We start from the raw sequence: 17,175 nt of genomic DNA on the forward strand, positions 1-17,175 counted from the left end.
ATTCTGTGATCCTGTGATCCTGGGCATTTCTGAGCACCTGGCAGTAGGGCTACCTCTGGGTGTTGTAAGAGTAGTTGCAAAGCCAGTGTCCCAGGTCTCTCTGGGAGGCTGATTTTTGAGAAGTGAGCTATTACATAAGCATGGTTGTGGCATGTAGTATTAAGTGTTTCTCAGGAAACTTGCTGAACATAAGTTTTGGGGGTTGCATAGATTCTACTCCAGAAATATATTAGTCATGAATATTTAAGATGTTTAATCAATATTTTCTTCTGCTATCTTAGTCGCACAAGCTCCCCTAAAACTGCTCATTGACATGGCACATTAGAGTATCTTTAATATATAGCAGGACTAAAAATATTCTGCTTTGGAATGAACACTAACTGTATTTTCAACTGGTAGGTACGATATCTTAATTGTCAGATATTTATATAATATTCCTACCAGTTTTGATTTAGAGCATGGGGTACATATTGTCCAAGACATATAAAGGCATATCACTGACATAAATGTTGACTGAGTTTTGCCTTAAAGGCCTTTAGTTATTGTAAAAAATTATACTGTAGAAAAGTATAGTATGTACAGCAAAATAATTGCATGAATATTTTTATAATTCAAAATGTCTCCCTGAACAGGTGGTATTTATTTAACTGTAATTTAAAGATAATTTAAATTCTCTTTTAATTTAAGGGGTAATTTAAACAGTTATCCATGTTTTAGCGTCTATTAATTTGTTGACAACACAAGATCATTGTAGTAGCTCTTTATCTAAAGGGCTCTTACCTTCAGCTTCCTGACAGCATCTCTCACAACTTCTGTTCCCTTTGGCTGCTCCACTTCAGTACTGCCAAGAAACTGAACATGAGCATCCATGAGACACCGACTTTACTAAGCTGATTGTTGAACCATCTGGAGCGCATACTTTGTGTATGAAAATATCAGGCAAAAATTCAAACCCAAATCTTAATTAAGGAGAACAATTGTTACTCAATGTGTATATACCACAGGACAATGCATTATTTGACCATTTGTGATTCCTATTTTACAAAAGTTTTTTTTTTTTTTTTTTTAAACATATCTTACCTACGTTTTTTAATTTGAAGATTCCTACTGGAATGAAAACTGAAATTATTTCAGTGTCCCCAAAGAGATAAACTTAGTCTCAACAGTTAAAAGTTCATAAATGCTAAATCTGTATCATGTTTTTGCTAATCATTCTGGCTTCATACTATCATTACGCCCTTTCTCAAGGCTAAAAATATAATCAGATTGATGTACACTAATGAAAGTTTAAATTCAGAAGGTATACAAACACCAACTTTTATTTCATCCAAGTAATATTTCTAGGTTTGCAGCAGAGCCAGAACATTTGTACATATTAGAGCTTCAGAGCTAGTTTAAGGTTGCCACTAAACTTTAAACCATGTCTGATCATGTATAGGATAAAAGATTCAAAAACAAAAGATTAAACAACGAGTTTTTTTTTTTTTTTTTAAATCAGAATTAATCCATACAGCAGACTCTTTTTCTCAACTTCTCTGAATTTTTCAAAGCCATGGACAGGTGCATCACTAAGGTGCCATTAGCAAGAAAAGTAGGAAAAGAAGAATTTTTATATGCAAACACAATGTGAGCTAAGAGGGCATACCATGTCAATGCCAGACAGTAGCAATAACTGATAATAATTTTGTACAGTAATAGTCATACTTTGACAGAAATGACAGGAGTCATAAGCATTATATGAAAATATGCCCATATGGGAAAAATATGAACAAACTCTAGAACATTCATAATAAATCCATACACATCAATAGTTCAGGACCATTTTAATGCCACTTTTCATGGGCTTTAACTTTAAGTAAACTAATGGAATTAAACAAAAGTACATCTTAATGTGGACCTTGCTACTTATTTCAAATTTTATCTTACATAATTAATAACACTTAGAGCCTATTATAGTGCCTCACACCTACAATCCCTGTACTAGGAAGATTGAGAGAGGGAATCAGAGAGCAACCTGGACTACATAGTGAGTTCAAGACCAGCATAGGCTACAAAGTAGAGCAAGTACACACACACACAATACACACACATATATATACACAAAATACATATATACACATACAAGCAGACACTCACACACACATATATATAATATAACATATATGTATATATACTCACATATATATATATGTACCCATATACACTTATACACACACACATATATACACACAGGCACATACATGTTTAAATACATACAAATACATACACAAAAACATGATTTTATAACTGAAGAGGTTTTACTTCTTATATTTCCTCTTAATTTTCAAATTTCAAACCTGTAAGTCCTAAATTAAATACATGATGTTTATGTGTATCCCCTGTTCTATATAAAGTATTGGTAAAACTCAAATAAAATGTAGGGTACTAGAATGGGCTCTAGAATCAGAGTGTGGCTGTTTGAAAATCCATCATCCTTGATCTTTATCTGACTTTTCTGAAAAAGAATATTAATATTGTTCTTCACTCATTGCAAAATCATCTTAAAGAGCAACTGAAACAACAGAAAAAACAGCAATGTGCTTTATGAATATGATAAATGCCATTCCTTGTTTATTTGTAGGTGAGCAGCTGGTTTGGGGATAAAGCTGGTGCCTGCACAATTCTCTAGGCTGGACCAGCTTACAGACCAGTTCTGTTCTCTAGCTTCCACAGATTTGGTTCCTTCTCAGCATCTTTAGAGCCCTCTCTCTGGAAAATACCATCACCTTGCCAATTCTGAGGGATGTAAGTATTTCAAAGATGTGCCCTTCCCCCAGGCCTGAGCAGGCCTGCAAAGTCATTTACCACAATAGACCAAGCAACAGTAGGGCCTGGGAGAGGCATTGCATTACCAGCCTTGGCCTTGGAGCCTGCTACCTGAGCTGAGAAGAATGGACTGCCTGCTGAGCTAGCCTTGACACCTTCTGGACTGCTATCTCCTTGTCCAGCCCCTGGGCTGAACTGAGAAGAGACTCTGGGGGGTGGGGCTTCCCCTTTATATGTGAAACCAAATTATTAAACTTTGAGCCTTGATCAGAGAACTTTGTCTTGGCTTCATCTCTTCCCGCCCATTTCCCTATTCTCAGCTTCTCTTACAGGTGAACCCTGTTCAACATTGTTGCTCCTGGAGGCAACACAAAGACTCCTCTCCACTGCCCGAATCACTCTGCCCCTCAGTCAATGCACAATTTGCACTTCATCTAGTACAAAGGTAAAAACAAACACCAGCTCAGTTCCTTTGGTTAAGGGTGAGTTGTGGGAAGCAGCTCCACTCTCACCATTACAAAGTGGCACTTGGCATAGGCATTGCTTGAAAGAAAAGACAACTCCATATATGGAGTTGTATGCGCTGAGAGGTGTGGTTACCCGATCACCCCACCTCTCGTGATTGAGAGTGGCCAATTAGTGACTTCGTGGCAGCTGCTGATAGGTTCAAGGCAATGCATATAAGGGGCTGCGGGAGCTGGGGAAGGGAGAGAAGAGAAGAGAAAGAGAGAGGAAGCTTGCTGTACAGGGATAGATGAATAAACTGTTTGAATAAGAACACGGTTGTCATTGCCTTATTCCGCTGGTCGGACGTGGGTAGCGACAAGTGGTGCCGAAACCCGGGATCCACCGAAACCTCTCGGGACGTGTTCAGAACTTCTTGTGGCTTCAGGACAGTTGACTGGGTAAGTTCCCAGGTAAGTGGGACAAGTTAGGTTCTCGGGTAGGAGACAAGATAAGTTCCCAGGTAAGTGGGACAAGTTAGGTTCTCGAGTAGGAGACAAGATAGGTTCCCAGTATTGGGAAGAGTTGACAGCGAGAGTTGAAACTGACAGTTGAAAGCGAGAGTTGACAGCAAGAGTTGACAGCGAGAGTTGACAGCAAGAGTTGAAACTGACAGTTGAAAGTGAAAGTAGGTTCCCCATTAGTACAAGTCAGGCTCTCGGAAGAGACGATAAAGCGCTAAAGTGAAACTAGCCAATAAAGTTCCGAGTTTTCGGACAAGTTTCTTATAAGATGGGAACTTCACAAAGTCACCCAATTTTACCTTGGTTTGAAAGGCAGTCTTAATATGCACAGCAGAGGTTGATAAGTTACCCTACACCTGTAGCTAAGAGTTGAGCTGAGCTGGAAAAACCTTTCCAGGAACTGATTGTCAGCATAAGCTGCTTTTAAAAGGCCCAGCAGCTTTTTGGCTTCTATGATAAAGAAGAGTTGTCTTTCTTAGAAAAATCTCAGTGACAAGGTGCTTTTCTCTTGAAATTACAGCTAGAAAGACAAGAAAATTTTGTTTGGTCTAAATATGAAAATTTGTAGGGAAATAGGAGGACCTTTATCTAATGCAGGGCTAGCCACTGCTGTGATGCAAATGACTCACGGTACAGGTGCAGCAAATAATAATGTGTGCTTTAAGTGCGGGCAACCAGGACACCTGAAGAGTCAATGCCTACAGCTGCAGGGTAATCAGGATCAAAGAAGCCGAACTTCAGGTTTATACCTGAAGTGCAAAAGGGGAAATCATTTGGAGGGACCCTGTTTAGGACATGCAGGGATTTTGGTATTACTGCCGCCATCGTGACACCTATTGCAGTGTCAGCTACTGCTGCTACTGCAGCAGGCCAATGCGGCTATGGCCCTGGATACACAGAGGCAGATTAATTCTCAATTGAGAGCCGCATTATGCTGGTGAATCAAAGGGTGGATCTAGTCCAGGAGCAAGTAGACATGCTCATGGAATTAGCTCAGTTGGGCTGTCAGTGGAAGTATACAGGTCTTTGTGTGACATCTGTAAGATATGAAAATGCAAGTCAAGCAGCTCATTTGTCTAGAAATTTGTCTCAGTATTTTACAGGAAATTGGACGGAAGATTTCGATGGCTTGATGTGATTCAGTAGTACTGAATCAGTACTGATGGCCGTGGCTAGCCATGGTGCACATGAATTCCACCCATGTTGACCTGTCTGTTACTGAGAGCCTGGCATCCTGGATCTGATCTGCAATGAACCACCTAAAAGAATGGGCAGGAATTGCAGCCCTTAGCTTTTGCCTTGTTCTTGTCAGTTGCCTAGCACTATGGTCCATTCTGAAGATGCATATGCAACAGTGCAACACTAATGCCATGATTGTTCAAGCATTTACTGCTCTTGAAGGAGGCCAGTTCCCGCAAATCTGGCTAAGCTATTTGAAGTGCTCTGAGTTGTAACGTGCAGCAGGATGTAGGGCATAGCACCGCAGAGGGCGCTGTAAGTCCTCGGACATATGTCTGACTGCATACAGGTTTTGCCATAGTTCCTGTCCCCTGGAAAACAGCATCGGGTTGGGTCGCCTATGGTAACCATACTGTAGACTGCAGGTGGTGAAAATGGGGTTGACAATCTCCCTTCAAATACAGGGGGTCAGACCTCTCTGTCCTTCTGCTCGCATAAAACAAAAAAGGAGGAGCTGTGGGAAGCGGCTCCACTCTCACCATTACAAAGTGGCACTTGGCATAGGCATTGCTTGAAAGAAAAGACAACTCCATATATGGAGTTGTATGCGCTGAGAGGTGTGGTTACCCAATCACCCCACCTCTCGTGATTGAGAGTGGCCAATTAGTGACTTCGTGGCAGCTGCTGATAGGTTCAAGGCAATGCATATAAGGGGCTGCAGGAGCTGGGGAAGGGAGAGAAGAGAAGAGAAAGAGAGAGGAAGTGCACTGTACAGGGATAGCTGAATAAACTGCTTGAAGAAGAACACGGTTGTCGTTGCCTTATTCCACTGGTCGGATGTGGGTAGCAACAGTGAGTACAGTCCAGGAAGAATGGAATGTACAGAACTTTCCTATAGCTGAGCCTGGGGCTTGGCCTGAGGTCATCTTCTCCTTGAAGGTGTTGTATCCCTATTTACTGCATTCCATTGGGAAGATTCCCACAATAACTCATGTGCACCAATGGTTAATATTCACTGTTAACTCTGTATACATTTACATTGGAGTGGGGAAGGCATCCCTCTGTTTGTATCCCTGAGGTGAAAGAGAATGAACAGATATGTGAAAACTCAATTGAATTCAAATAATACTATCCAGTAGGCTAGAGCATCCATACACTCATAAAAGCAGAAAGAGAAAAGACTCTGTAAGCTGCATCTTGGCCATTATCTCAAGGTGTAAGCACCAAGCTACTACTTCAGTATCAATGCCATACCTCCTGCCTGCTGCTATGCCCTTGTCATCATGGTCATGGACTTATCTTCTGAAACTATAAGCAACCCAGATAAATTCTTTCTTTTATAAGTTGCCTTTGTCTTTTCACACGCATAGAAAAATAGTTAACTAAGACAAACCTTAATTAAGGTCAATATATTTCATTCATAATAAAAAACACAAACTTCAAAAAAAACTCACTTAGAAAATAAGAATGCACATAGTTATTAAAACACAATTAGATAATTTGAGAAGTAATACAAATACTAAAAGAATAAATTTGAAAAGTTAATCAAGAATGATCATCCAGGCTGAGGATGTAGAGAGTTTATTTAGCATACATAAACCCTGGGTTGAATCCCCAATATCACATAAAACATATTGCAAATATAATCTCAGTATTCTCAAGAGGTACTGAGGCAGAAAATAAAAGTCCAGTAGATAGGCATGGTGGTAGACTCCTTTAATTGCAGCACTGAAACAGATGGAATTCTGTGAGATGGGATTGTATATAGCCATTCAAGGCTATACAATTATCTGTTCTCACACACAAAATGTTAAAATAATCCTTAGCTACACAAACTATACAAGTTACATGAGCTTCAAGGTCATCTTATGAATACATGACACTAAAGGTAAAGTGGAATATTGCATGTTTTATATTTTTCAAGTAATGTTATGGAAGTTGGGAATGTACTAGAGAAGAAAATGAAGCAAAAACCACTCTTAGAAAGTTTACATTCCAGTGAGAGAGACAGCAATGACTGATATTAGGCAGATAACTAAATTATTTGGAACTTTGAAAGCCCCTTGGGGAAAAATAGGAGAAGGTGTGGGCTTGCAGACTGCAATGCATTTTTGTGCCCATTGACTGTTTCCGTTGTTTGTTTGTTTGTTTGTTTGTGCACTTTTTTAGACAGAATCTTTACAGAAGAATTCACTGATAAGGTGAAATGTAAGCCAGCCAGAAAAGATATTATTCAGCAGATATCTAAGGAAAGGAAGGTCAATCAAAGGGAATAGAAAACTATCAAGGTTAGATATTAAAAAAAGAACAATTAGAAAACTTGCCTTCAAAAGTTGAGACCAAAATTTATTCACTGGACTAGTCATATCAGTATTGTCAGGAGAAGTGTTATAAATACAAATTTTAATGACTTAGAAACTGTGCATGATGACCCAGCCCTGTGAGTTCAGTATCTCTTTCACATAATCCTTGAGAATGTGAGAGGCATTGTACCAGGAAACCAAATATCAAGCCACATGGAGTTCTAGAAACAAAGAGCAGGAGAAAACTGACCACATTCTCAGAATTAGGTACAAGTTCAGACTTACAAGTCCAGTTTTGTGAGGATTAAGAATGTACAATTAGCTCAACATACATACACCAGAGATAAAGAATAGAATCATAAAAATACTATACAGAAGCCAGAGTCAACATGAAAGCAGAAGAGGAAAATTTGGAAGATGTGGTAAGAAAAGTAGTACTGAATCAGATACCAGGTGAATCAGACCTATGAATAGGTCATCATGAAATCAATTTTATTTATATTAAAAGATGCCTTTTAAAATGATGAGAACTCCAATAACTATGTGTACGAACTTTGAGCTTAGAAGAAACTGTCCTACTAGTGTGTGTGTGTGTACGAGAGAGAGAGAGAGAGAGCGAGAGAGAGAGAGAGCGAGAGAGAGAGAGCGGGAGAGAGAGGAGAGGGAGAGGGCGAGGGAGAGGGAGAGGGAGAGGGAGAGGGAGAGGGAGAGGGAGAGGGAGAGGGAGAGGGAGAGGGAGAGGGAGAGGGAGAGGGAGAGGGAGAGGGAGGAGAGGGAGAGGGAGAGGGAGAGGGAGAGGGAGAGGGAGAGGGAGAGGGAGAGGGAGAGGGAGAGGGAGAGAGAGAGAGAGAGAGAGAGAGAGAGAGAGAGAGAGAGAGAGAGAGAGACTAGGAGACTAGGAGGCTAGGAGACTAGAACTAGTGAGGTCACAAAGGATGAAAACTGCAAGAATGTTGAGTTCACAAGGAGTTGTTATTTTCCTAGAAGATACTACTGTTACAAAAGGACTTGGATAAGTATTCAGAAAAAATGGCAAGAGAAGTTACAATGTGAGGTCACTAACATCGTGAAGAAAATAGAGTTAGCAATACAGTTCAGGATGCTGCTGCTGGCAGCAACATAAAGGCCAATCTTTTATAATTTCCTTAACTACAGTAAAAATACTTGATACATTCTTAGTCTGTATGGCAACATGGTGTATATTTTTTTCAAAGTTTACAAACTATACCATGTCTTTTTTTTTTTAATGTTTCAAAATGACTTCGATAAATGAGGAACAACTGTAGATGTGACTATACAGAGAATGAAAAGCGTGCATCTATCAGTTCAGTGTACTGCAAAACTTATGGTCTAGGCAGATGTGCAAAAAAAAAGTATTTTGGAGTCTACAGTCTACTGAAATTGAAAGTATAAAAATGTCCATTAAATTTTAGAGTGTATAAAATATTTATTTTATGGAATTTTTAAAGATTATCTTACAGTATGCCACATTTGATTAATTAAATATTTGACTTATCAAATATTTATAACTACCACAGGGTTAAAGCAGCACGCACCTCAGTGAGTTCATTCAGTGATCCCTTTCTCTCACTGATTCCTTCGTCCCACTCTATTCACAATAAGCACTATATAAATATATGCAAAGTCTGAGACTTTCATTCTCATTTTCAAGGATTACTTAAAATGAATTTCTTTGAGGTTTGTGCCTCTTTGCCAGTAGAGAGCAGTCTTGCACATCAACAGGGAGCCATTTAAATTGCTTTGCCTGCTCCCGCAAATATTTAAGAATCTCTCTAGAAATAAATTAAAACCAAAAGTAAATAAACGGTTTATTGAGTCTGCCATGAAGTGTGTCACTACTTAGCACATGAAGGAATTATTTAAAACAAAGATATGAAATGTATATTTTACTTGTATCAAATTCAAAATATGTCAATTTCTTGTATATATTTACTCTGTAATTGTTTTTAAAATGTTAAGGGAAATACATACACGTTAAAATATAAAAAAAAATGTTAAGACCAAGCAAGATTAATAAAGAATATTAGTGCCATATTAGGATGTAATATAATAAGATGAATTTTCTATGTCAGGTTAACATCATCATACTTTGACTTGTTTTAAAAAGTGCTTTTTTAACCTTTTTGCTTCTCAATCAACTTAGTAGATTAGCTGTATAGAAGAAAGCCAATTTAATTTTATGGATTTTATTTGGCTGAATAACCATGTTAGAGAGCCAAGCAACAGGAATAGTTATTTTTAAAAAGCACATCCTAACTGCCAGTGACTAAAGAAAGGTCAGACTCAATTGAATTTAAATCTATTACATGATTGCCAAAATGATAATCCTGAAAAAAATGTAAAATAGATCTACCAAAAAGAAAGGTTTTCATTTAAACTCTGAGCAATCTAAAAGGTACCTTTAAAAGTAGGTCCACGATGTTTTGATAGAGGATTAAAAATAAGCTTAGTATTAAAGGGTTGATTTACCTTTTATATTTAATTTGAAGTTTCACATTTTATTTCAATATTTTTAATGAAATCAATGTTCTTATTAGAGACAGATAGGGAGTATGTTGTTTCAGTAGACTTATGCTTTTAAAAGATTAGGAAGTGTAAGCCTAATTAAACATGTTTTCTGCAAAGTAGAGCCTACAAATGCTGTGCAAGGGCTCCTACACTGAGCTTGAAGTGCACTGAAGGAACAGGCAGAAGGAAGGTTCCTCAGTCAGGAGTTCCACAGCCTACTGCCATTCAGTGCAGGATCCCAGCAGCTGAAATAAATGCAAGGCATCCACTTGTAAAAAAATTTTTTTGAAAAAGTGTAAGTGAATATAAAATGAACGTTTACAGAAAACAAAAAACAGGGGCTCTATAACCTATTTCTCAAAAAGAATCACATGACTGTAAAAATGCAGGAACTGTGGAAGTACTCCAATCTCATTTGATCATTTTATAGAGGAAACATGGGCATTGTGGAGGTGAAAAGACTTCCACAAGTCCTCTTTGAAGAATCCCAGCCCTCCAAACTCCCCCTCCCACACTGTTTACTTCTGTTCCCTCAAGCAAAACAGAAATGAATGGAAAGTGACCAATCCATTCTTGGTCCATTAGATCTGGCTAGTACTTGGAATCACATGACTCTCTTTACAACATGCATTTGATTACATTTTATGCTATATATTCTCTTATATAACACACTGAAAATGTTATGGAGTCAAAAAGGTTTTGATTTGTTCTTCAGGCAATAAACTCAATCCCATGTTCTATGTAGCAAGCTTCTCATGCTCTGGTTTCTTATTCATAAAATGTGAAAAACATGGTGTTTTACAATGTTGAATAGCTTTTTCGACATAGCATGGGCAATTCAATGAAACTAATTTACATTAAGTTCATAGAATAGTCACAAGAAGAAAATAAATAGAACCATTTTTTTTCACAATGACTTATCAAGAAAAGTGGAGAAAAGCATTTTAAAATATCAGATTTAGGCTCTGGTTGAGAGGCAGCAAGGACCCTGACAACAAATACACACATATAGTTTTTCCCTCTCAAAACTGTAATTTTTAAATGTTTTTTTTTTCAAATTTTCATTAGATCTTATTTACAATATTCATTGCACTTTAATCAAATATGCATGCAATATAAGACCAGCAACAATTTTAGGATATCTACATATATTCCTAAGTCCAGAATGAAGTGTTCTTTCTGCCTTCCAGAAGACTTGAGCATGTGCTTTGATAAATAAGATCTCAGTTGCATAACAGTTTTTTTAATAAATAAGATTTTTAATGTTGTTCTTAATAAGCCGTTACTACTCTAAGAACTATTAATCCTATTTCTAGACAGCTTAAGAGACTTTTTTAGAAAGTATGTTGGTATTTAATTATCAGTGAAAGAATATTCTTTTGATTTCCAAGATTATAATTTTCCTCAGTTACTGTATTAGCAGCAAGATAGCACTGAACACAGTGATAGTATCTACTTATCTTCGCTACTTCATTTGATATCAATTTGACACGGCAAGAATCATTTCAGATGAGGGAACCTCAACTGAAAAAAATGGCCTCACAGGATTGGTCTATAGACAAGTCTGTGATGCATGTTCTTGATTGATGACTGGACTGTGCTTCTGGATGCTATAACAAACAGAATGAGCAAGCTATGTGAGTAACCCAGTAATAGGGTTTCTCCATAGTCTCTGTTGCTCTTCCTGGCTCCAAGATATCTGCTCTGATTTCTTGCCCTAGCTTCCCTTAATTATAGACGAATAAGCTGCAAGCTGAAACAAACCCCTTTCCCCAAGTTACTTTTGGTCATGATGGTTTACCATATCAGTAGGATTCCTGACTAAGACACTATCTTAGCCTTAATCCTCCTTCATTCTACTCTTCTGATAATACAGTACACAGTATAGTGCATTGCCATGGGTTTAAACTTCCACCAATCATCCTTCCCAGACATGAATTTACTCTACATTTCAAATGCATTCACTTGAAGAACCTTTCATGTGCCCTATCCATCCTCCTGGGCTCAATATGCTTCTTTCCCATCCTTTTGGATAATATATCCCAGAAGCATCCTCACTCCTTCCATTAAGACAGTACTCCAGTATTTTTCACCAAAGGTATCATACTGTGGTGATAATTATCCATATGGTCAGTAGTTTTGTTCTTATATCCTAGTACATGTCCTTAAATATTGACTCTGTATTATCTACACCAACCGTAGTACTCTAGGTACTAGAGACACAGCAGAAAGAAACAAATGTAAATTCCTGGTGGACTAATGCCGCTATTGGCATTGCCCTTGCCTTATAGCACCAAAGATGGTATTTTTGGCCTTTTTCACAATTCATTTACTCTGCTCTACCTAAAATCTCACTATTTAAGATTAATACAAGTAGACTACTAAAGAGACTGCCAAACATACAGTTGTTACCACAACAAAGATCGCTGTCTGCAAGTAATCATTTTTAGTCGGGAATATTAAGCCACTTTGAAGAAAGCATCATCATAAAAGATGAATGATTGCATTAGGGACTTTACTTCTCAAACTGCTGTCCTTATTGCTTTGGATGAAAGAGCATCACCTTTGCAGGGCAGGTGAAGCTGAACTTAGCGACATTGACTAAGAAAAGATTGTGGGTTGCCAATACATGAAATATACACCATTCCTGACTTCATGTCACAGACTACTGTGGCCACAGATGCAACACAGCCTTGCTAAGGCACAGCTCTAATTAGTGTATTACAACAGCTATGACACTGAATACAGGCATGGCCTTCTGGACTTTCATCCCTTAGGCTTAGAGATGTAGACTCGAGTGAACAAAGGCAAAAGGGTAAACAGATAATAACAATAAAAAATTGTCAAGAACAAAGACTACTGACACAGCAAATTATTGGTGACAAGAACAGATTGTTTTATGTAATCAACTAGCCTCTGCCCCAAATTCTAGCACTAATAAGAACAGGCTCTACAGCCTTCTTCTACTCAAGAGTTGTTTACTGAAAACATGCTGTGTGCCGGGCTGTGCTTCTATATTTAGATACAGGAATAAACAGAAAATCAAAGATCTCTGTGGATGTGGCCAAGTAAGACTGTACGAATAGGATTTAGCAAGACAAATCACATGGACTTGAGCATTTAATTTTGCCTCCATCATACACTAGGTCTCTGAATGCTGCCATGTGTTTAGACAGTTTAGACAGATAATTCCAAAAGAAAGATATGAGGAAATTGGCATGGGGAAGTCCAGCTGACATAACAGTAAGTTTTAGTAAACACTTCCTCCCAGGACCAGTCTTTATTGTGATCAGGTCTGTACCATTTTGATTTAAATCCCAGAGTGATGAGAAAAAAAGGGGCTGTAGCTAGAGCAGATTTTGGGCACTGGCTCCTCACCCAATATCACAACACACAGAGAAAGCTCGACTCCCAGGTGCTCTAACACGCCCAGGATCACAGAGAGAGCCTAATTCTCAGGTGCTCTGAAACACCTAGGATAACAGAATAATCTAGGAAGCTCAACCCCCAGGAGATTGGTCACACCAAGAAACACTGGAGCTCTGACACACTTAAGATCACAGCTGAGACCACAATATCTTAACCAACATCCAGCATAACTGTGACCATCACAGGAAACAGGGAAACACAAAACAGGGACCAGCCAGAGGCACTGGTTCCTTCCAGCTTGAACCTGTGCCTGAAGCAAACCCAGGGCTGCGGCTCCATGCCCACACCTGCAACACCCAGAGAAAGCTCGACTCCCAGGAGCTCTGACACACCCAGGATCTCAGGATGACAGGATCTCAGAATCACAGGATCACAAAGACAGCTGGACTCTGAGAAGTTTTGACACCACCAGGATCACAGGAGAGACAGGCTCCAGTCAGAGACAGCAAGGGCAGGTAGCATTAAAGATAACCAGATGACAAGAGGCAAGCACAAGAACATAAGCAGCAGAAACCAAGACTACTTGGCATCATCAGAACCTAGTTCTCCCACCACAGCAAGTCCTAGATACACCACCACACTAGAAAAACAAGATTCAGATTTAAATCATTTCTCATGATGATGATAGAAGATGTTAAGAAGGGCATAAATAACTCCCTTAAAGAAATACAGGAGAACACAGGTAAACAGGTTTAACCCCTTAAAGAGGAAACAAAAAATCCCCTAAAAATTATAGGAAAACACAATGAGACAGGTGGAAGAATTAAACAAAACCATCCAGGATCTAAAAATGGAAGTAGAAACAATAAGGAAATCACAAAGGGGACAATCCTGGAATAGAAGACTAGGAAAGAAATCAGGAGTCATAGATACAAGCATCAATAACAGAATACAAGAGATAGAAGAGAGAATCTCAGGTGCAGAAGATCCCATAAAAAATATTGACACAACTGTCAAAGAAAATGTAAAATGTAAAATGCAAAAAGTTCCTAACCCAAAATATCCAGGAAATCCAGGACACAATGAGAAGACCAAACCTAAGGATAATAGGTATGGAAGAGAGCAAAGATTCCCAACTTAAAGGGCCAGTAAATATCTTCAACAAAATTATAGAAGAAAACTTCCCTAACCTAAAGAAAGAGATGCCCATGAACACACAAGAAGCCTACAGAACTCCAAATAGATTAGACCAGAAAAGAAATTCCTACCATCACATAATAATCAAAACACCAAATTCAAAAAATAAAGAGAGAATATTAAAAACAGTAAGGGGAAAAGGTCAAGTAACATGTAAAGACAGACCTATCAGAATTACACCAGCCTTCTCACCAGAGATTCTAAAAACCAGAAGATCCTGGGAGATGTCATACAGAATGTCATACACCATAGAAAAAGCAAGAAAGTAATCTTCTTTCAATAAACCCAAAAGAAGATAGCCACATAAAACTAATTCCACCTCTAACAACAAAAATAACAGGAAACAACAACCATTGGTCCATAATATCTCTTAGCATAAATGGTCTCAATTCCCCTTAAAAAAGACATAGACTAAAAGACTGGATATGTAAACAGGAACCAGAATTTTGCTGCATACAGGAAATGCATTTCAGTGACAAAGACAGACACTACCTCAGAGTAAAAGGCTGGAACAAATTTTCCAAGCAAATGGTCCCAAGATACAGGCTGAGAAAGAAATTAGGGAAATGACACCCTTCACAATAGTCACACATGACATAAAATACCTTGGTGTGACTCTAACCAAGCAAGTGAAAGATCTGTATGACAAGAACTTCAATTCTCTAAAGAAAGAAACAGAAGATCTCAGAAGATGGACAGATCTCCCATGCTCATGGAATGGCAGGATTAGTACAGTAAAAATGGCCATCTTGCCGAAAGCAATCTACAGATGCAATGCAATCCCCAACAAAATTTCAAGTCAATTCTTCAGAGTTAGATAGAGGAATTTTCAAATTCATTTGGAATAAAAAAAAAAAAAAAGAGTAGGGAAAACTCTTCTCAAAATAAAAGAACTTTTGGGGAAATCACCATCCCTGACCTCAAGCTCTATTACAGAACAATAGTGATAAAAAACTGTACGATATTGATACAGAGACAGGCATGTGTAGGTAGTGGTGGCTGGAACACTGAGGGTTCCTCCAGGGGGAAGTTAGGCATGGCTGCTGTGGCTCCATGGTTCCCCACTGCACGGCCCCAATGACATGAGAAAGTCCATGGGTTTTTACATGCTTTAATGTCATGGTGGATGGTGGATGGATCTAGATGCACCCCCTGAAACCCAGGGCAGACCTGAGTTAAATAGGGAGGGAGAGAAGGGGAGGGGCTGGGGAAGAATGCTTAATTGGCTCCACCCTCTGGCCTTCAGGTACCTCATTTGTATGTAAATCTCTATAGGGCCTGAGGCCTGTTCCTCCTGACTGTTGGCCATAGACCTCTCTGTGAAAGTGCTTGTGGAAGGCTGAAGCTAAATGAAAAGAACCAGGGCCAGGGAGCAGAGCAGAGCGGAACTCCTGCCATCCAATAATGGTCCGGGGTTCCAAGCTTGTGCCATTCTTGACCAAGTACCCAGCTGCTTCTCAGAGCCCACCGCCCCACAGGCAGGTAGCTCAATAGAATAGAATTGAAGACCCAGAAATGAACCCACACATCTATGATTACTTGATTTTGATAAAGGAGCTAAAACCATTCAGTGGGAAAAAAGACAGTATTTTCAATAAATGGTGTTGGTTCAACTGGCAGTCAGCATGTAGAAAACTGCAAATTGATCAGTACTTATCTCCTTATATACAGCTCCACATAAAACCAGATACACTGAAACTGATTGGAGAGAAAGGGGGGAAAGTGCCTGGAAACATGAGCACAGGGGAAAAGTTCCTGAACAGAACACCAATGGCATATGCTCTAAGATCAACAATAGACAAATAGGACCTCATAAAATTGCAAAGCTTCTGTAAGGCAAAGGACACTGTCAATAGGACAAAACGGCAACCAACAGATTGGGGGGCGGGGGGTCTTTACTAATCCCACATCTGATAGAGGGCCAATATCCAAAATGTACAAAGAACTCAAGAAATTAGACTCCAGACAACCAAATAACCCTATTAAAAATGGGGTACAGAGCTAAACAAAGAATTCTCAACTGAGAAACATCTACCAGTCAAGAAGCACCTAAAGAAATGTTCAGTATCCTTAGTCATCAGGGAAATGCAAATCAAAACGAACCTGAGATTCCACCTCACACCAGTCAGAATGGCTAAAATCAAAGCCTCAGGTGACAGCAGATGCTGGCAAGGATGTGGAGAAAGAGGAACACTCCTCCATTGTTGGTGGGATTGTAAACTGTTCCAACCACTCTGGAGATCAATCTGGCAGTTCCTCAGAAAATTGGACATAGTATTACCTTAGGATCCAGCTATATCTCTCCTCGGCATATACCCAAAAGATGCTCCAACATATAAAAAGGACACATGCTCCACTATGTTCATAGCAGCCCTATTTATATTAGCTAGAATCTGGAAAAAGCCCATATGTCCTTCAGCAGAGAAATGGATACAGAAAATGTGGTACATTTACGTAATGGAGTACTACTCAGCTACTAAAAACAATGACTTCATTAAATTCTTTGGCAAATGATGGAACTAGAAAATATCCTGAGTAACCCAGTCACAAAAGAACACATACGATATGCACTCACTGATAAGTTGATATTAGCCCAAAAGCTCAGAGTACTCAAGATACTATTCACAGACCACATGAAGCTCAACAAGAAGGAAGATCAAAGTGTAAATGTTTTGGTCCTTCTTAGAATGGGGAACAAAATAATCAAGGGAGGAAATATGGAGACGAAGTGTGAAACAGAGACTGAAGGAAAAGCCATCCAGAGATTGCCTTACCTGGGATCCATTCTATATTCAGTCAACAAACCAGACACTACTGTGGATGCC

The 17,175-nt window shown here is 38.9% G+C and overlaps 1 protein-coding gene across 5 annotated transcripts in view; it reads right to left on the reverse strand.

The window, feature by feature from the left end:
* Gulp1 (GULP PTB domain containing engulfment adaptor 1) overlaps positions 1–17,175 on the reverse strand; it is a 263,083-nt gene that overhangs the window by 60,721 nt on the left and 185,187 nt on the right. For all 5 annotated transcript variants that reach the window (XM_076931951.1, XM_076931950.1, XM_076931953.1 and 2 more), the window contains one exon: positions 781–852. In XM_076931951.1, coding sequence (XP_076788066.1) covers positions 781–852 — 72 coding nt within the window. The remainder of the gene's footprint in view (positions 1–780; positions 853–17,175) is intronic.

The sequence above is a fragment of the Arvicanthis niloticus genome, chromosome 3 (assembly GCF_011762505.2).
Source record: "Arvicanthis niloticus isolate mArvNil1 chromosome 3, mArvNil1.pat.X, whole genome shotgun sequence".
Taxonomy (NCBI): domain Eukaryota; kingdom Metazoa; phylum Chordata; class Mammalia; order Rodentia; family Muridae; genus Arvicanthis; species Arvicanthis niloticus.